At 47.5% G+C, this 20,922-nt stretch overlaps 1 protein-coding gene across 1 annotated transcript in view; it reads left to right on the forward strand.

The window, feature by feature from the left end:
- The first annotated feature begins 15,683 nt into the window (after positions 1 to 15,683).
- Positions 15,684 to 20,922, forward strand: part of DOCK1 (dedicator of cytokinesis 1) — a 495,500-nt gene continuing 490,261 nt past the window's right edge. Inside the window, exon 1 of the mRNA XM_073546335.1 lies at positions 15,684 to 16,027. Coding sequence (XP_073402436.1) covers positions 15,982 to 16,027 — 46 coding nt within the window. The 5' untranslated portion in view covers positions 15,684 to 15,981. The remainder of the gene's footprint in view (positions 16,028 to 20,922) is intronic.

A 20,922-nucleotide genomic window follows, 5' to 3' on the forward strand; every position in this document is an offset into this window, starting at 1 on the left:
GAGTGGAATCGAGATCCACCCACGGCTATTAACCCATTAAATGCCGCTGTCAAACGCTGACAGCGGCATTTAACAAGCGCTTCCGGCAATCTTGCCGGAAACCCAGCCACTGGTGACCCAGCCACGTAATCGCGGGTCACCAGTCTGTTGGCATGACAACCGGAGGTCTCCTGGAGACCGCTATGGTTGTCAGTGCCAGCTTGGTGTGAGCACCACCTGGTGGTCGGAACTCATAGCAAGTGAATAATTCTGCTATATACATTAGAGGCGATCTGACCATTGCCTCTATGTAGCAGAGCTGATTGAGTTATGGCAGCTTCTAGTCTCCCATGGCGGCAATTGAACCATGCCAAAAGTGAAAAAAAAAATTTAAAAGTAAAAAAAAAAAAAAGTTCAAATCACCCCCCTTTTGTCCCATTCAAAATCTATATATATATAAAGTTAACTGTATGTGTGTGTGTGTATCAATCAACAATGATGTCATAATGCAACCATGGCAACAATGATGTTATAAAGGTTGCCATGGCAAAGATGATGTCATAATGGTTACCATGGTGATGATGATGTCATAATTGGTTGCAATGGCGAAGGTGATGTCAGAATGGTTGCCATGGCGAAAATGATGTCATAATGGGTATATGGGCATGGAATATGGGACGGAGTATGTGTGATGGGTATATGGGCACGGGACTACGGGATAGAGGATGTATGATGGGTATATGGGCACTGGACTATGGGATGAGGATATGTATGATGGGTATATGGGCACGGGACTATGGGATGAGGATATGTATGATGGGTATATGGGCACGGGACTATGGGATGAGGATATGTATGATGGATATATGGGCACGGGATTATGAGATGGAGGATGTGTGATGGGCATATGGGCACTGGACTATGGGATGAGGATATGTATGATGGGTATATGGGCACGGGACTATGGGATGAGGATATGTATGATGGATATATGGGCACGGGATTATGAGATGGAGGATGTGTGATGGGCATATGGGCACTGGACTATGGGATGACAGATATGTATGATGGGTCTATGGGCACTGGACTATGGGATGGAGGATAATCAATATAATTTGTAATAGCTAACCACAGGTACTTACTATGCCCGGGCAACCCCGGGTTCTTCAGCTAGTAAAACAATAAAAATAAAATCAAACATACTCATGTTTGGTATTGCCCGATCTAGCAATAAAAAAAGGATTAGCCTGATTGCTAAACGGCGTAGCGAGCAAAAAATAAAAAATGTTAAAATTACGTTTTTTTGGTCACTGCAACATTGCATTAAAATGCAATAACGGGCGATCAAAAGATCGTATCTGCACCAAAATGGTGTTATTAAAAACGACAGCTCGGCACGCAAAAAATAAGCCCTCACTCAACCCAAGATCACGAAAAATGGAGACGCTACGGGTCTCGGAAAATGGTGCAATTTTTTTTTTAGCAAAGTTTGGAATTTTTGTCACCACTTAGGGTACCGTTACACCTAGCGATGCACCAGCGATCCCGACCAGGATCGCTGGTGCATCGCTAGGTGGTCGCTAGTGAGCTGCCACACAGGCAGATCTCACTAGCGACATCGCTGGGGACGGGGATCGCTACTTACCTGTCAGACGGGGCGATCCTGCGTCCTCCCACCCGGCTCCACGCGTCGCTCGTCGGCGCCACAGGAAGTCCAGCAGGAAGTGGCCGACGAGGAATGGTCCAGGAGCTTCTCGCGCGATCAGCAATAACCAGCGGGGGAGCCGGTCGGAGGTAAGTATCACATGCAGCAATATCGCTACGTCACAAAATCGGTGACTTTACAGCGATATTGCTAGCGATATCGCAGTGTGTTACGGAGGCTTTAGATAAAAGAGAACATAAACATGTTTGGTGTCTATGAACTCGTAATGACCTGGAGAATCATAATGGCAGGTCAGTTTTAGCATTTAATGAACCTAGTAAAAAAAGCCAAACAAAAAAACAAGTGTGGGTTTGCACTTTTTTTGCAATTTCACCGCACTTGGAATTTTTTTTCCTGTTTTCTAGTAAACAACATGGTAAAACCAATGGTGTCGATCAAATGTACAACTCGTCCCGCCAAAAAAACAAGCACTCACATGGCCATATTGATGGATAAATAAAAAGTTATGGCTCTGGGAAGAAGGGTGGTGAAAAATGAAAATGCACAAACGAAAATACCTCCGGGGTTAAGTTTAATTGCTTATTATGAAGTGTTCTAATATTTTACATACTGGTAATTGTCTTCCTTTTATTACAGGACATGGCTGACGATGCCTCTGATCACCACAAGCAATAATTGAGCAGCGGTGTGCGTGTGCGGTGCAGAAGAGAGGGATCTAATGAGCGTGTCCTGGTGCTATGGAGGAGCAGCATTCAGCACCCCGCTCTTGTCCGTGCAGCTCTCTGCAATCTCAGCTCATGTATTAACATATACAAAGGTCTCCTTGTTTTGCTTTTTTTTAATCTTTTGAGTTGTTGAAGCGGATAAGCAAAGACTGAAAAGTGTGCCACCATTTATGTCACACGACTCGCTGAAAGGCTCCTTCTTCCAGCATGTAAATTCACATTGCACCGAGTTTACTTGTGACACTTTCATAAAAGGATGCAAGACATCTGCCACAGCAAAATGTGTAACTTTACATAATCAGTTTATTTATACAACGCCGACATATTCCGCAGCACTTTACAATTCAGACGGAACTTATACAAATTAGATCCGACATTACAGTAACACAACGTTCAACAATTAAAGGAAGTAATGACACAAAAGATAAAAGTGATTGTAGTATATGGTAAGGATTCATGTAAGGATGTATGTGCAAAACAGAAGGGTAGATAGACAGTATTGGATAGATAGATAGATAGATAGATAGATAGATAGATAGATAGATAGATAGATAGAGGCTCTGCATGAGCCGAAACGTCGCCAACCATGTGGGTCTGAAACCCCCCCCACATATTTTACTCTTTGAAAAGGAGTGCTGCCTTCAGTTTTTTCATAGATACTGTAGATAGATAGATAGATAGATAGATAGAAAGATAATAGACAGATAGATAATAGATAATAAATAGATGGATGATAGATAGATAGATAGATAGATAGATAGATAGATAGATAGATAGATAGATAAAAAGGTTGGTCTCAGCCGAAACGTTGCCACCCCATATGGGTAAAAAAGTCCACTTTTTTCCTCATTTATTGGAGTGCTGCCTCCTTTTTACTTTTTTATTATTTATGCAAATGGATATTTGTTTGGAGGGCCTTGCAGCCTGAATTCATCTACTGTATACAGTCATGGCCAAAAGTATTGACACCCCTGCAATTCTGTCAGATAATACTGTTTCTTCCTGAAAATGATTGCAAACACAAATTCTTTGGTATTATTATCTTCATTTAATTTGTCTTAAATGAAAAAACACAAAAAGAATTGTCCTGAAGGCAAATTGGATATAATTCCACACCAAACATAACAAAGAGGGTGGACAAAAGTATTGGCACTGTTCGAAAAATCATGTGATGCTTCTCTAATTTGTGTAATTAACAGCACCTGTAACTTACCTGTGGCACCTAACAGGTGTTGGCAATAACTAAATCACACTTGCAGCCAGTTGACATGGATTAAAGTTGACTCAACCTCTGTCCTGTGTCCTTGCGTGTACCACATTGAGCACGGAGAAAAGAAAGAAGACCAAAGAACTGTCTGAGGACTTGAGAAACCAAATTGTGAGGAAACATGAGCAATCTCAAGGCTACAAGTCCATCTCCAAAGACCTGAATGTTCCTGTGTCTACCGTGCGCAGTGTCATCAAGAAGTTTAAAGCCCATGGCACTGTGGCTAACCTCCCTAGATGTGGACGGAAAAGAAAAATTGACAAGAGATTTCAACGCAAGATTGTGCGGATGTTGGATAAAGAACCTCCACTAACATCCAAACAAGTTCAAGCTGCCCTGCAGTCCGAGGGTACAACGGTGTCAACCCGTACTATCCGTCGGCATCTGAATGAAAAGGGACTGTATGGTAGGAGACCCAGGAAGACTCCACTTCTTACCCCGAGACATAAAAAAGCCAGTCTGGAGTTTGCCAAAACTTACCTGAAAAAGCCTAAAACATTTTGGAAGAATGTTCTCTGGTCAGATGAGACAAAAGTAGAGCTTTTAGGGCAAAAGCATCAACATAGAGTTTACAGGAGAAAAAAGAGGCATTCAAAGAAAAGTACACGGTCCCTACAGTCAAACATGGCGGAGGTTCCCTGATGTTTTGGGGTTGCTTTGCTGCCTCTGGCACTGGACTGCTTGACCGTGTGCATGGCATTATGAAGTCAGAAGACTACCAACAAATTTTGCAGCATAATTTAGGGCCCAGTGTGAGAAAGCTGGGTCTACCTCAGAGGTCATGGGTCTTCCAGCAGGACAATAACCCAAAACACACTTCAAAAAGCACTAGAAAATGGTTTGAGAGAAAGCACTGGAGACTTCTAAGGTGGCCAGCAATGAGTCCAGACCTGAATCCCATAGAACACCTGTGGAGAGATCTAAAAATGGCAGTTTGGAGAAGGCACCCTTCAAATATCAGGGACCTGGAGTAGTTTGCCAAAGAAGAATGGTCTAAAATTCCAGCAGAGCATTGTAAGAAACTCATTGATGGTTACCGGAAGCGGTTGGTCGCAGTTATTTTGGCTAAAGGTTGTGCAACCAAGTATTAGGCTGAGGGTGCCAATACTTTTGTCCGGCCCATTTTTGGAGTTTTGTGTGAAATGATCAATGTTTTGCTTTTTGCTTCATTCTCTTTTGTGTTTTTTCATTTAAGACAAATTAAATGAAGATAATAATACCAAAGAATTTGTGTTTGCAATCATTTTCAGGAAGAAACTGAATATTATCTGACAGAATTGCAGGGGTGTCAATACTTTTGGCCATGACTGTATGGTGCTGTTCCATTTTTTTTCTTCTAGATAGATAGCTAGATATGAGATAGATAGATAGATAGATATGGGATAGATGAATGAAAAATAGATTCAGAAGCTTAAAGTGGTTGTCCGGTCTTAATCTACAAGTTTGCAGTCACTGTATGTGACTGTAGACTTGCGTTGTGCGCCGTCAGTTTTCTCAGGTGTTGGCACCGGGAACAGCAGTCATGTTACTGCAAGTATGCGATTTGTATACTTTTGGTCATATTACGACTAGACTGTATCTGGCCTCCCTCAATACTCTTGCAATACACACTAGTTAGCATGTGACTATATCCCTATATCTTCCCTCACGTAATCTCCGATCCTCCCAAGACCTCCTTCTCTCCTCCACACTTATTCGCTCCTCACCCAACCGCCTCCAAGACTTCTCCTGAATATCCCCTGTCCTCTGGAATTCTTTGCCCCAACACGTCTGACTATCAACCACATTCAGATCCTTCAGACGGAACTTGAAAACCCATCTCTTCAGGAAAGCTTCGAGCCTGCAATGACCCCACTGCCTCCTCACCATTACCGGAGCTACCACCTCACCATCACCGGAACTGCTGCAACCACCAAACCTACTGTCTCCTTCCCCACCATCCTGTAGCATGTAAGCCCGAAAGGGCAGGGTCTTCTCCCCTCTGTACCAGTCTGTCATTGTTAGTTTGTTTACTGTAAGTGATATCTGTAATTTGTATGTAACCCCTTCTCATGTACAGCACCATGGAATCAATGGTGCTATACAAATAAATAATAATAATGTGACTGAATGTATACAAATCTTATCCCGTACTTGCGGTCATGGGCCCTCCACTCCCAGCACCTGAGAATCTGCAGAGCCCGCTATGTGAGGATCCACAAGTCTGCAGTCACATAGAAGGCCTGCAGAGTTGTAGATTAAGACAGGACATCCCCTTTAAGCTTCCGAATAATACATGAAGCTGTAGTCACAGGAACATCAAGCTATTTGGATCTTTTACTATAGCCTTTACCTTTAACATGTTTGCGTATTTTCTTCTAATCTCCAGAGATAACTCTCTCCTTAGCATTTTTTGATCCATGCTCAGCATGGTACACAACGTGATAACAAACAGCACAGTGACTACTTTTCACATTTTAAATAGGCAAAATGACGGATTAGAAGGTTATAGATAGCGGCAATGCTTATGTTAGGCGTCGGGTTCCTGCCACTGCACAGCAGGAATCCAGAGCCTTGCACCCAGCAGTCTCCTATTCTTCTTCGGCCACAGTGGATTCGTCGGTCCCGGCGCTCTGCCCAGGCCAACTCCGTGGGTTTGCCTGCTGCTGCCACCTCTGGCACAGCTATGACAATGCATGCTGCTCAACAGCGAGATTCTCCAGGGACTAAGTCCTCATGTCGGGCCACTGAGCATGCCCGTGGAGTGATCTCCCATTTTGAGATCGAGGGTCACGTGCTCAGGTCCTGCTCGTGTTCGGATTGGCCCATCCGAGAAGCCAGGAAGGTCCCGGATGCCCGTGGCTATAAAAGGTTTGCATGGCCGCTCGCCCATGCGCTAGTATAGACTGCATTTACAGACTATGTGGAGTGAGTGATGTATGCACATATGAATGTCTCTGGTGAATGACTCATTAAGAAACCCCTACCCTTGGTACGCATGTGTTGTGCAGCCTAGCCTGCTAGCTCCCAGGCTTAGGCGTGGGTAGGTCTGAGGTTGAGTCAGGCATCTGGCCTCACCAGGGACTCGACATGCCTCAGTGCACGTGCTCCATAGCCAGCGTCTATAGCGGCGCTCGCGGAAGCGACGCCACGCGTTCAGTGGGCCTAGAAGGACTCTAACCCGGTGTCCTTGGGGTAGAGTTCTGTGGCCGTACACTGTGCGCTCTCTTGGCCGAGCTCTGTGAGTTAACAGGATCCGGCATCTCCTTTCAGCGGTGGTGCGGCTCTGTGCAGTAACAGAGTTCGCCCTGTTCACATTGGGTGACACAACCCACGTGTGACTGGTTTCACACCGCTTAATTCTTCCGCCATTACTTAGCAGCAGTGTACCACATCTGCACGGTGGACCCCGGGCTGCGAATGCACCTACTATTATTTTATAATTTGGTGCGTTCCGCCAGGCCTAACATTATACTAGCGCCAGGGTCTGGCTAGTAATGGCGGATGAACAGCGACTGCTGCAGTACATCCAGCAGCTGCAGAGCAGGTTGGCGGCTCTCGAGTGTTCAGCCTCAGCTGCGGATGTTACTGCGGTCGCTGTTCAGGCAGCCACAGAGGCTGTCTCCCGTGTGACCACAGCCATCCCTGACCCGACTTTGTCCCACCTTCCGCTGCCCGAGAAGTTCTCGGGTGATAGTACTTCTTGTAGGGGTTTCGTAAGCCAGTGCTCTATACAGCTGGAGCTGCTGGCCGCACAATTCCCCTCTGAGCGGGCTAAAGTGGGATTTATTATTTTCCACTTGTCGGGCAGGGCTTTGGAGTGCGCCACACCGCTGTGGGAGCGTGGTGATCATGTGGTGCAGAGTGTCTCGCGGTTCTTGGACACTCTGAAGCAGGTCTTCCTGGGGCCACGAGTCACCCATGACACCGCGCTCCGGCTGCTGGCATTATCACAGGGCTCGTCCATGGTCAGCCTCGTTGCCATCCAGTTCCGGACGCTGGCCTCAGAGTTAGAGTGGCCAGATAAGGTCCTCATTCCGGCATTCTGGAGAGGTTTGGCTGGCCATGTGAAGGACACTCTCGCCACCAGGGAGATTCCCGCTACACTAGAGGAGCTTATCACTGTCTCCACCCATATTGATCTTCTCTTCGCCGAGCGAAGGTTGGAGCGGGCCCAGTGTAGGCAGAGGTTTAGGTTGGCACCTAGCTTTGCTAAACCTCTTTAATCTTCCGATCGGGCGTCCGAGCGTCAGGGGGCTTCCCATGAGGGATCCAGGGCCCGGTCCGCTCGAACTCCTGTGAGCTGTCATGTTTGCTGGCAGTCCGGTCACCTTGCCAACTGGTGCCCACAGCAGCTGGGAGAACACTCGCGCCTAGTGGCTGTAGGAGGCGGCGCACTAGAATCCGCAGCGTTTTCCTCCAAGCTGTCCTTTAAGGGGTTGATTCTTCGACTCTGGCGGTGGAGGTTTGCATGGATTCCGGGGCAGAGGGCAATTTTATGTTGTCAGCCTTCGCTCAATAGCACACTATACCTCTGGTTATGATGTCTACACCAGTCACCGTCAGAGTGGTGAACGGCGCCACTCTACCCTCACAGATAACCCACCAGACCGCCCCCTTGTTACTCTCAGTGGCTCCATCTCATTAGGAGACAATATCCCTCCTCATCATGCCCGATGGTATTGACCAGGTACTTCTAGGGGTCCCCTGGTTGCGGTACCACTCCCCCCATATAAAGTGGTCCTCAGGGAGGATTATTGGGTGGATTAAATCATGTGAGGGTAGATGTCTGAGGGAGTGCGTTCAGGTTGCCTCCACCGAGGTTCCCGCAGATCTCTCCACGCTCCCCAAACACTATCGACAGTATGCGGATGTGTTCTCCAAAAAGGCGGCGGAGACCCTTCCACCGCATCGCCCATATGACTGACCTATTGTCCTCTTGCCTGGTGATGAGCCTCCCCGGGGTCGAGTCTATCCCCTATCTCTCCCGGAGACAGAGGCCATGTCTCAATACATCAGGGAGAATCTGGCAAGAGATTTATTAGGAAGTCAGTGTCACCAGCGGGGGTGGGATTCTTCTTCGTCCAGAAGAAGAGTGGGGAACTACGTCCTTGCATTGATTACAGGATCGCCATCACCGTTAAGAATAAGTATCCTCTGCCCCTGATATCAGAACTGTTTGATAGGCTACGGGGAGCGAGAGTGTTTACCAAACTTGATCTGCGGGGGGCTTACAACCTGATTCGCATCCGTGATGGGGACGAATGGAAGACGGCATTTAACACCAGGGATGGGCACTATGAATACCTGGTGATGCCCTTCAGCCTCTGTAATGCCCCGGCCGTCTTCCAAGACTTTGTGAATGATATCGTCCGGGATATGCTTTACCACCTCGGTTGTAGTCTATCTGGATGATATTCTCATCTACTCACCAGATATTGACTCCCACCGGAGAGTTGTTTGCAGTTTTCAATCGCCTGCGGGCAAACTCCCTCTATGCCAAGTTGGAGAAGTGTGTGTTTGAGCAGGAGTCCTTGCCTTTCCTGGGCTATATCATCTCCGCCCGGGGGTTGGACATGGATCCTGCCAAGCTACAGGCGGTGATGGATTGGCAGGAACCTCATTCTCTCAAAGAGGTGCAGCGCTTTATGGGGTTCATAAATTACTATCGCCAATTCATCCCCCACTTCTCGACTTTGGTAGCACCCTTGGTAGCCCTCACCAAGAAGGGTGCCAACCCTAAGTTGTGGTCGGAACCGGTCTCCAAGGCCTTCTCCTCCATTAAGTCCCATTTCGCTAGCGCTCCCATTCTACATCGCCCCGATGTAGATAAGCCCTTCATTCTGGAAGTGGATGCCTCTTCCGTCGTTGCTGGAGCGGTCCTGTTTCAGAAGGATACGCAAGGTCGGAAGCACCCATGCTTCTTTTTCTCCAAGACCTTCACACCGGCGGAGAGGAATTATGCCATCGGGGACAGGGAGTTGCTAGCGATGAAGTTGGCCTTCTCGGAGTGGAGACACCTCCTGGAGGGGGCTCGCCATCCTTTCCAGGTGTTCACCGACCACAAAAACTTGGTGTATTTACAAACAGCCCAGCGGCTAAATTCTCGCCATGCCAGATGGTCTTTGTTCTTTTCCCGGTTCCATTTCACCCTCCATTTTCTCTCCGGGTAGAAGAATGTCACGGTCGATGCTCTCTCCCGCTCCGTGGTGTCATCAGAGGAAGAGGAGGAGGAGCCTCGGCTGATCGTCCCATCCGAGAGCCTGAGGACTGTGGCTCCAGTTGCCCTTGAGTCAGTACCTCCGGGCAAGACATTTGTCCCTGCCCGTCTGCGACCGGAGGTCCTCTCTTGGGCTCATTCGTCCAGGGTGGGTGGACATTTCGGGATAAAACGGACCTCTGAGCTTCTGGTGAGGACGTACTGGTGGCCGCATATGGCCCGTGACGTCAGGGACTATATTCAGGCGTGCGTATCTAGTGCCCAGAATAGGTCCTCTCGGCAGCGGCCCGCTGGGCTTCTTTTTCCTCTGCCAGTAGCGGGCAGGCCCTGGGAGATGGTCGGTATGGATTTTGTGGTGGGACTACCCAAGTCCAGTGGCAGCACGGTCATTTGGGTTGTCACCGACCATTTCTCTAAGATGGTGCACCTGGTGCCTCTCTCCCGGTTACCTTCTGCGCGGGGCCTGGCAGTGTTGTTCATTAAGCACGTTTTCCGCCTGCATGGCGTGCCGGACAAGATTGTCAGTGACCGGGGTCCTCAGTTTGCGTCCCGGTTTTGGAGAGAGCTTTGTTCTCTGCTCAGCATTGAGCTGAATCTCTCCTCGGCCTATCATCCCGAGACGAACGGGTTGGTAGAGAGAGCCAACCAGACCCTGATCACATATCTTCGACATTTTGTCTCAGCCAGGCAGGACGACTGGGCATCCTTGCTGCCATGGGCAGAGTTCGCTTTGAACAATGCTGTGGTCGACTCCACCGGTCAGACCCCATTCCACCTAAATTACGGCCAGCATCCGCGCGTCCCTGTGCCCCTGCCCGTGTCGTCCACCGACTCCTGGGTGGCAGACTGGGCGGTGGAGGCACGTGACATTTGGGATCACACCCAGGATGGTATCCGGGCTTCCGAGAGAATGAGGACCTCTGCTGATGCACACCGGCGCCCTGCTCCGACTTTTGCCCCTGGCGACTTGGTGTGGCTCTCCACCCAAAACATCAGGCTGCGGGTAGAGTTCACTAAGTTCGCACCGCGCTACATTGGCCCCTTCAAGGTCCTCGAGCAGATCAGCTCTGTGGTCTACCGTCTGGCCCTTCCACCACACTTGGCTATCTCTGATACATTCCACGTGTCCCTCCTTAAGCCTGTTCACTTGTCCCGGTTCTCCGAGTCATCTGCCGGGACATCAGACTTGTCTTCAGACGAGTTTGAGGTCAATGCCATCGTGGGATGCAAGGTGATTCGGGGCAAAAAGTTTTATTTGGTGGATTGGAAGGGTCATGGTCCAAAGGCTCGGACCTGGGAGCCAGTGGAAAACATCCACGCTCCGCTCCTCATTGCGGCATTTGAGCGTAGCGAGGCTCAGAGGGGAGGGGGCCCTAGGAGGGGGGTAATGTTAGGCATCGGGTTCCTGCCACTGCACAGCAGGAATCCAGAGCCTTGCACCCAGCTGTCTCCCATTCTTCTTCGGCCGCAGTGGGCCTGCTCAGCAGATTTGTCGGTCCCGGCGCTCTGCCCAGGCCAACTCCGTGGGTTTGCCTGCTGCTGCCACCTCTGGCACAGCTATGACAATACATGCTGCTCAGCAGCGATATTCTCCAGGGACTAAGTCCTCATGTCGGGCCACTGAGCATGCCCGTGGAGTGATCTCCCATTGGAGATCGAGGGTCACATGCTCAGGTCCTGCTCGTGTTCGGATTGGCCCATCCAAGAAGCCAGGAAGGTCCCGGATGCCCGTGGCTATAAAAGGTTCGCATGGCCGCTCGCCCATGCGCTAGTATAGACTGTATTTACAGACTATGTGGAGTGAGTGATGTATGCACATATGAATGTCTCTGGTGAATGACTCATTAAGAAATCCCTACCCTTGGTACGCATGTGTTGTGCAGCCTAGCCTGCTAGCGCCCAGGCTTAGGCGTTGGTAGGTCTGAGGTTGAGTCAGGCATCTGGCCTCACCAGGGACTCGGCACGCCTCAGTGCACATGCTCCATAGCCAGCGTCTATAGCGGCGCTCGCGGCAGCGACGCCGCGCGTTCAGTAGGCTTAGAAGGACTCTAACCCCGTGTCCTTGTGGTAGAGTTCTGTGGCCAGACACTGTGTGCTCTCTTGGCCGAGCTCTGTGAGTTAGCAGGCTCCGGCATCTTCTTTCAGCGGTGGTGCGGCTCTGTGCAGTAACAGAGTTCGCCCTGTTCACATTGGGTGACGTAACCCACGTGTGACTGGTTTCACACCGCTTAATTCTTCCGCCATTACTTAGCAGCAGTGTACCACCTCTGCACGGTGGACCCCGGGCTGCGAACGCACCAACTATTATTTTATAATTTGGTACGTTCCGCCAGCCCTAACAGCTAATTACAGGGCACACTTGTCCTTATGGTCAAATTATTTTCAATCTTTTCTAGGGGTACCATCATTTTTTTTTGTCCAGGCCATTTCTTTTTTTCCTTTTTTTTTTCTGTTGAACCACAATTGAAAAGTAATGTCTGATTTTGACAAATTGATATTTGGTAAATATCAATTGAAAATGAATTCTTAAACAAATAGATATAAGAAAGATAGATGGATAGATATTAGATAAAAAAAATGCCCAAAGAGATAAAGCAGCACCAATCTAATAAAGTGTTCATGCAAGCCACAAGGTCCCGACCACTGGATTACAATATAAAATAAAATATTGGAGCACTCCTATTTCAAAAAAGTGACATATAGTATTTATTTCAAAGCCAATGTTTTAGTTCTGCCAATTAAACTTTTCACTTTTTTGTTATCTTAAAGACTCACTGCCAGAGCCAAAACCTTGTGTACATGGGCGTTTCTGCACTAAAAAAACCCCCAAACACTGCTTTAAATGTGCACCAAAAATGAATCAAACACAGGGGAACCCGCATAAAAAATACAAGAATCAGAGATTTTTATTGTGTATTTAGCACGTGGGAACGCGGCCTCGGCGGTAATGATGAACAGACATTTTGCATATATCTTTCCCAGATATTTTGCTTTTGTAAACATCCACAAAAAACCTCTCTCTACTTTTGTTTTATTTTTCTCTCATTCACATTCTCAGCTCACTCCACCAAATTGCAAAGCAGATATTCATGACCATCTCCTAAAAATGCAAAGTAAGCAATAAAGAGCAAACATTATTACCTCTGAGAATATGAGTTCTCAGTTATTTCAATTTCGTCTGGATAGTGAAATATAAATAATAACATGGGAATAATGATTCATGGACCGGAAAAAAAGGGGGAGAAAAAATAAGGACGTTGGACACTGACGTTGGGATCTCGCTGTACATTCCGTCTGGGGGTGGTGTTTTATACCCAAAAATGGTGATCAAATGTACCCCCCCGGCGTTACCATTCACTTTAGACTAGTGGAGTCCGAGAGATGAAACTTTGGACTCCAGTTTACAAGCTTCTCAGGGAGTGTTCATCTTTTTTTCATAGAACACAATAGCATAGTCCAGCAAACTTTGGTGTCCCAACAAAAAAGTTGACTATTCCCCCCCCCCAATGGAGACAGTTGAATGGGAGTCCTGAGTTTCACCTTTTGGACCCTCATTACAGTGAATGAGTATGACAGAGGTTCTATCTGGATACATTGGAATATTCAAATGTGTTCCCACAACAGATTACTCAGCAAAAAGCATTAAAGGCGTATTCCCATCTTCAAGATCCTATCCCAATACGTAGTAGGTGTAATAATAATATTAGCAAATACCTGCAATTAGAAATGTAGTACAGTTCTTCTGATTCGCTATGTCACTTACCCCATGTGCAGGTAAAATGAAATCAGCCTTTCTTCAGCACAAATGGATCACATAAACAGTCCTTTCTTCAGCACAATAGAACAAAGTATATGTGACAGTCTTAACAGTCTCGGTATTGCAGGCAGTTAGCAGCTAAAGTAGTTTTAAACACTTTCACCATGAAACATACCTCTGTTCAGCTTCAATACAACTCACTCTCTGAGCTATTTCAGCTGCCTTTCATTCAGCTTGGTATGCATTATCAGCATAAGGGTGCAGTTTTGGCGATTCGGGTAAATAGAAATAGAACTTTAGAGATATTAGTAAGCCATGAAGGAAGATAACAACTGGTTATGTGAATACAAATATTCCATTTTTTTTTTTTATAGCCCTTAGTAGCTAAACAATCCCGACTCACAAGAATAGTGAGATCTGGGAAATTCACTCTTTCAGTACTGAATATGGGGGATGAATTCCAAACCCTAGTCATTTTGATTGATTTAATCAAGAACGTTCAGCAGTGAATCTTGGTACCCTTCCCATCTGAATAAAACATTGTCAATTAATTGACGCCGTAGGACCAGGCCTGCCCGTACGCCGCCTTTGTCAAAAACGATGGGTTCTTCACAACTGTGGGCAAACCTGCTCCCCATGGCTGTTCCTCATGTTCGCAGGTAAAACGGGTGCTCATAGATGAAATAATTATGCATTTGGATAAATAGAATACTTTCCATAATAAATTCAGCTTGCATATTTGCATATTTATCTATTTTGTGCAAAAAAGATCAACCTTTTTTGCTGATCATTCACCATGTACAGTGATGTGATAATTAATGTTCCCAAAATATACTGCCTTTTCCATTTAATAGACTCCAGAATTTGTAACACGTGACAGGTATCTTTTAGATAGGCTGGTAAATGTAGCACACATCCTTGTAGGTGCCTATCAACATACTTGGAATGATTGGCAGTGAGGCAATTAGTGCCTGAAACGATCGCCTCCCGGCAGGGTGAGTACTTCTTTTATGAATTTTGGGTCTCCTACAGGACACCGTGCCTAGCAGCCAGTGACGTTACGCACCTCCTGACGATCTCCATGTGTGGGTACCAGGGACGCTACCAGCTGGGGTGCCCTTGTCATAACCACCAATGCTACGTACAGGGTACCAAAGGACCAAGGACTGAGCTTTACTGCACGCTTTACATTGTGGACCCACAGTCTGGTTACTGGGAGTCATGGTGATCGACATAAAGGGGCACCTTTAGCCCTGATAGAATGGATAAGCAATGTACACGCTGCACCACCACTGCCTTCATTCTCTGAATGGGCAAGTTTGATTTATGACACTTTTTTTTTTTGCCGCCATAAAGCCCCATAGACTATCATAGGACATGTGTACGTGAAAAATGGTCACCTGAATGAGGCCTTAGGCTATAAACTGAAAGCTGCTTTTTGATTGGTCATCTGTCATTAACCGACCCGAAATGTAAGTCAGTCTCTGATTGACAGCAGTGGTGTTTTGCAAATATTTCTGCAGCATCCAATCAGCTTTCAGCTCTCATTTTCTACTTCTAGAAGCTGATCATTGATAGGGTGCAATGAGACAATGCACTAGCTTTTGGGTCTACTACAGCAACCAATCAGCTTTCATTTTTTTTCCACTAACACAAAAGCAAGGCAACTGATTGGTTGATATAGCTCAAATGCTATCAGAACCAATCACCGTTCAGTTCTCATTCTCCACTAATGCAAAGAAAAAAAACACACTGCTCACTGATTGGTTAACTAGGTACTATAAACGCAAATAACAACCAATAACCATTTAGCTTTCATTTTCCCAGCACAGATTATACAATGAAAACTGTTCTCTGATAGGTCGCTAGAAACAAAACAAAACCAACATGTTTCGGTGTCCCATAGCGACCAATCAGTTTTTGCCTCTTATTTAACACGGGTTAAATAAAAAATAAAAGCTGCTCTTCTATTGGTTCGTATGATGTCCCGCTTCTGCCGTCCCAGAGGTGGTGACGTCACGTTGAAACACGTGACCCCAACAAAGTTCTCTCTCTTCCCTTGTTCCGAGAGGAGGAGGAGGAGGCCGGGCAATGGCGGCCTGAGCGCAGTCTCCTCCACACCTTCCCTGTGTACTGCAGCCATTCTTCTCACAGCTAGGGGAGGAGCTACCTCCAGGAAATCCCTGACACGCCGGCCAGGGCTGGGCTGTCAGCAGCACCTCCCTTCTCCTCACAAAGTTACAGAGTGTCCATCCCCAGCTCTTCCCTCCTTGTTGTTACCAGGAGTTACTTTCCACTGTTACTTTAGGATTTATCTGCCCCTCCCCGCCCTGCACCGATGACGGCTGCCCGACCCTGAGCTCAGGACCTGGGGGAGCAGCAAGCACCATGACCCGCTGGGTGCCCACCAAGAAAGAGGAGAAGTATGGAGTGGGTAAGTGCAGGAAGTGGGGCTGCTGCAGGGGGGAGCACTGGGGGACCACAACTCCCAGCATGGGCTCTGCCTGATTGGGGGGGGGGTGCACTGGGGGACCACAACTCCCAGCATGTGCTCTGCCTGATTGGGGGGGGGTGCACTGGGGGACCACAACTCCCAGCATGTGCTCTGCCTGATTGGGGGGGGGTGCACTGGGGGACCACAACTCCCAGCATGTGCTCTGCCTGATTGTGGGGGGTGCACTGGGGGACCACAACTCCCAGCATGTGCTCTGCCTGATTGGGGGGGGGGTGCACTGGGGGACCACAACTCCCAGCATGTGCTCTGCCTGATTGTGGGGGGTGCACTGGGGGACCACAACTCCCAGCATGTGCTCTGCCTGATTGGGGGGGGTGCACTGGGGGACCACAACCTTCAGCATGTGCTCTGCCTGATTGGGGGGGAGGGGGGGTGCACTGGGGGACCACAACTCCCAGCATGTGCTCTGCCCGATTGGGGGGGAGGGGGGGTGCACTGGGGGACCACAACTCCCAGCATGTGCTCTGCCCGATTGGGGGGGAGGGGGGGTGCACTGGGGGACCACAACTCCCAGCATGTGCTCTGCCCGATTGGGGGGGAGGGGGGGTGCACTGGGGGACCACAACTCCCAGCATGTGCTCTGCCCGATTGGGGGGGAGGGGGGGTGCACTGGGGGACCACAACTCCCAGCATGTGCTCTGCCCGATTGGGGGGGAGGGGGGGTGCACTGGGGGACCACAACTCCCAGCATGTGCTCTGCCCGATTGGGGGGGAGGGGGGGTGCACTGGGGGACCACAACTCCCAGCATGTGCTCTGCCCGATAGGGGGGGTGCACTGGGGGACCACAACTCCCAGCATGTGCTCTGCCCGATAGGGGGGGTGCACTGGGGGACCACAACTCCCAGCATGTGCTCTGCCCGATTGGGGGGGAGGGGGGGTGCACTGGGGGACCACAACTCCCAGCATGTGCTCTGCCCGATTGGGGGGGGGTTGCACTTCTGCACTGGGCCACAACTCCCAGCATGTGCTCTGCCTGATTGGGGGGGAGGGGGGGTGCACTGGGGGACCACAACTCCCAGCATGTGCTCTGCCCGATTGGGGGGGGGTTGCACTTCTGCACTGGGCCACAACTTGTGTCCCTCTCCTGTTTCCTGTGTCCAGTCCACATGTGGCTGATATCCTGCACTATATACGGAGCAGCCCGCGCTAAATGCTATCAATCCACCACAAAAACTCGTTTATTTATGGAATTTTACCTGAAAATGAGCGTGACGGTGATCAGATCGGAGCGCTCGTCGCGGTACGTTCACACTATGGGCCGGAAAAGGGCTCTCAAAAGACTTTTCCTAATTCTTCGTGCAGGAAAAAAGGACTCTGGCGTCTTTTTAACCGCTTCAGGTGTCGAAAAATGCCAAGCGGTTAAAAGAAGCGAGCGGGGACCATTCTCCAGATGTTATCGTTCTCTTTTTTTTTTCTGGACTGTACAATAGGGAAGAGTTAAAAAAAAAAAAAAAAACCCTGGAAACGGCCTGGGAATCTTTTGGATTGTTTTGTTGGTGGTTTCCCTTATAATAAAAAGATTATGATTATTGCTTTATTAATCGATTAGCAGATGTAAAAAAAAAAATGGTCCCAAAGAATGCAAAAGGAAAAAAAAGGTTCAAACGCTGAAAAAAAAAAAAAAATTTACAAAAAACAAACTATAATGATAGAGTGTGAGGCCAGGTACAGACGACTGTGTTTTTGGTCCTCGTGCGATCTGACGAAACATCGATTCGCGCTCGGACCAATGTTACTCTGTGGGGCCTGTGCATACGGCGGATTTTTGTCTTCACTGAACCGAGTCCGAGGAAAGGATCGCAGCATGCACGATCTGCATCCGATATTTGGGTCACACTCAGTGAGTCCGCGGATACCGTTGGATTGCACTCGGATGACGTCTGAGTGCAGTTTGGTTTTCACGGACTGACAGGAGAAGATGGAGACGTTTTCTTTTTCGTCTTCTCCCATCTGAGAAAGTCTGATCACCGTAATTGGAGCGAATGTGTCATGTGACCGTAGCCTAATAAAAACTCCTGTGTTTCCTGAAACCATTTTCACTTGAAAACCTCAATATTTTTGACAGTTGCAAAAATCTAAAACCCAGTGGGAACAAGCCTTTTTTTTAGAAAGCTTGTGTGAACATCCTAGTAATCATCTGATGAACAAGCAAAACTTTGTGTTTGGACCAAACATGGCGGCGTGAAGATCGTTACCGGCAGCGCATTGTCCGGTGTAAACTGGCGGTGTGCTGCCAATAGCGCAATACTGCATAGGGACAAAGCGATCGTACTCACCGGCCTTCTGTGCACATGGAATTCTGATCGGCCTGTGTAAACAGGACATTAAACCACCTGAGGCTATGATTATACAGCGACAGCATTGCAACATCGCATCTAACAACTTTAACTCTCACGTTTTGACCTCCCAGGATTGCAATTCAGAGTCCAGAATGTTTCTATATGTGTTGGATTTTCTGACACAAGTTGCACGTGACTCTCTTGCCATTGACATCGGTGCAAGTTACGCGTGTGCAACTTGGACACGGCAAATTGCTCAGTTTTTGTGTGCAAGCTTTGTCTGAGAGCTGCTGTCGCACATCGCGTTTCGCCATGCAGCCCTAACTTTAGCAGCCGCGATCAGCAGGGGTGATTGTCAGACCGCCAAATAAAAAGAGACGTCGGGGTTTGATCCAAACCACAGTTCCTACTCGGCAATGGATCCTTGAATAAAGTGGACAGCACATGTCAGTTTTTTAACTATTTAAGGGCCGTAGATTCTCTCAGCTGAGTGAATCGGGCCGATTATGTGATTGACACTCTGATCAGAGATTTTTGTGATCCGATTCTCTCGGATGAGAAGATATAGGAAAAAATGTCTCCGTCTTCTGAATTCTGTGATACTGCGGAAATGTCATTTGACTGCAGTCCGATTTTTCACACTCATTCATTGACTTGCATGGCCAAGTGCGATCCAAATATAGGATCAAGCTTGAGCGCAGCGTTTTCTTTCTGTTTTTCCTATAAAATAATCAAACATGCATAGCCCCATAGCATAACATTGGTCTGGGTGCGATCCAATGTTTCGTCAGATTGCATTCGGACCAAAAATCTGCTTGTCTGCACCTGCCCTTATGGAGAGAATAATCTCGGAATTTTTCTTTTTGCATGCGAGAAGGATGGTGAAAACGAATGCATGGACCAAAAATGGTTGACAATTAGATCCAGCGCTTTGATGATTTATGCTTTTTTTTTTCTTTGAAAGGGCAAACCCCCACCCTGAAAAATGTGTCTGAATGAGGTCTAACGAGCAGGATTTTCTGCGCATATCGTGCACCATAAATTGACAGACTGCAGAGTTTAGGATCCAGACGCTGGTCAGTTGCCGTGCAGAAACATTTTGAGCTTTTTCTAAAGAGGTTTTCCTTTTGGCTATCAATACGCATTTAGTAGGGGATCAATACATGGCACAGGCACCGTTATATGTAAGACTGGTTTTACACGTCTATATTTCACAGGCCAAATATGGATCGTGATGTATAAACTATCTTCAGGTCTCCTGACCTGATCTCAACAGCCTAATATCTGCCTATGAGGTTATGTAGTTCGGTTCAGAAGATTAGCGACCAGCTCACATATCGGACCTGAAAACACAGATGTGTGAGACTGGCCTAAGGTGAGCATATGGAATGGTGCAAATAATGAAGCAGGTGCAGTGGAGTGGGGCACGTGTGCCTCCTGCAGTGGAGCCGCACATCTGCTTGCTGCTGCTCTATGGCGGCGGGCTGGTAGGAGTTAGACACCACAACAATATAATGATGACCTATCCTAAAAATAATACTCCTGTTAAAATTGTAGACTACAGTTTTAAAATCTGATCCACGTATCTGGTGCAGTATTCTGCAGATTTACGCAAATCCGCACAGAATATCTTCGGCATCTTCACCAGATGTGGCCAGACCGTTAGTGTATTTCACTATTGTGGATGAACGCACCATTTAGAATGATGTATTGATAAAGAATCACTCAAATAGTAATTCCCTCCTATATAGCGCTGTAATGCAGGTGATTGGGGTTGTGTTGAGGCCCACAAGAAACCGTGAATAAGACGAGCAAGTTACAAAAAAAATCCTACTGGTTCCAAACCTTGGAAACCTGCATGTTGCGGTCACAGTGCTCTGCTGGTCACATCTGCAACATATATTGACACTCAGAACTGCAGTTTGAAAACTGAGCGCGGCAGGGTGACATATGTTTCAGAGCTGGAATCCGGCTACAATGGACAACTACTTTTTTTTTTTTTTTTTTTTTTTTTTTTTTTTTTTTTAAACATTTGCCCTAGTTTTTGGAAACTTCCCCAGTTGTGTTATTTAGTGAAAATATACATTATAATGTGTCAGTGTTCACGTCTGGGACTTCAGTGTAATGTTAAAGGTTTAGGGCGCAGAGAGAATTATAAATTTGGTTGTATGATACCACCCCGAGCTTCGTAGTGCAATTTGAATTTCATGTTGCAAGATGTGAAGTTGTTTTCTCATGATCCTAAAATATTCACTTGCATAGTGCTTGTAACAATGAGCAAATTTGCATTTTGTTTCTTATTAAACAATCCTCATTGTTCTAGAGAATTGAGATTTTATATTATATAGTTTACCTCTTGTTGCTTAGATTGCAGAGGTGGCTAGTAAGCTATGAGTGGTGGCAAGTAGGTCAGTGTTTCCAGGCTGTTGGCTATAGAGTTTGTAAGCGCTGCTCTGACGCTCCCTGTATCGCTCTGCTTGTGGCATTGAAGAGCGCATAGATCGGGTCGCCGGAGTCATGATGCCACTGGTTGA

Source organism: Dendrobates tinctorius, unplaced genomic scaffold (genome assembly GCF_039654945.1).
Source record: "Dendrobates tinctorius isolate UK_male_01 unplaced genomic scaffold, ASM3965494v1 ptg000147l, whole genome shotgun sequence".
NCBI lineage: Eukaryota > Metazoa > Chordata > Amphibia > Anura > Dendrobatidae > Dendrobates > Dendrobates tinctorius.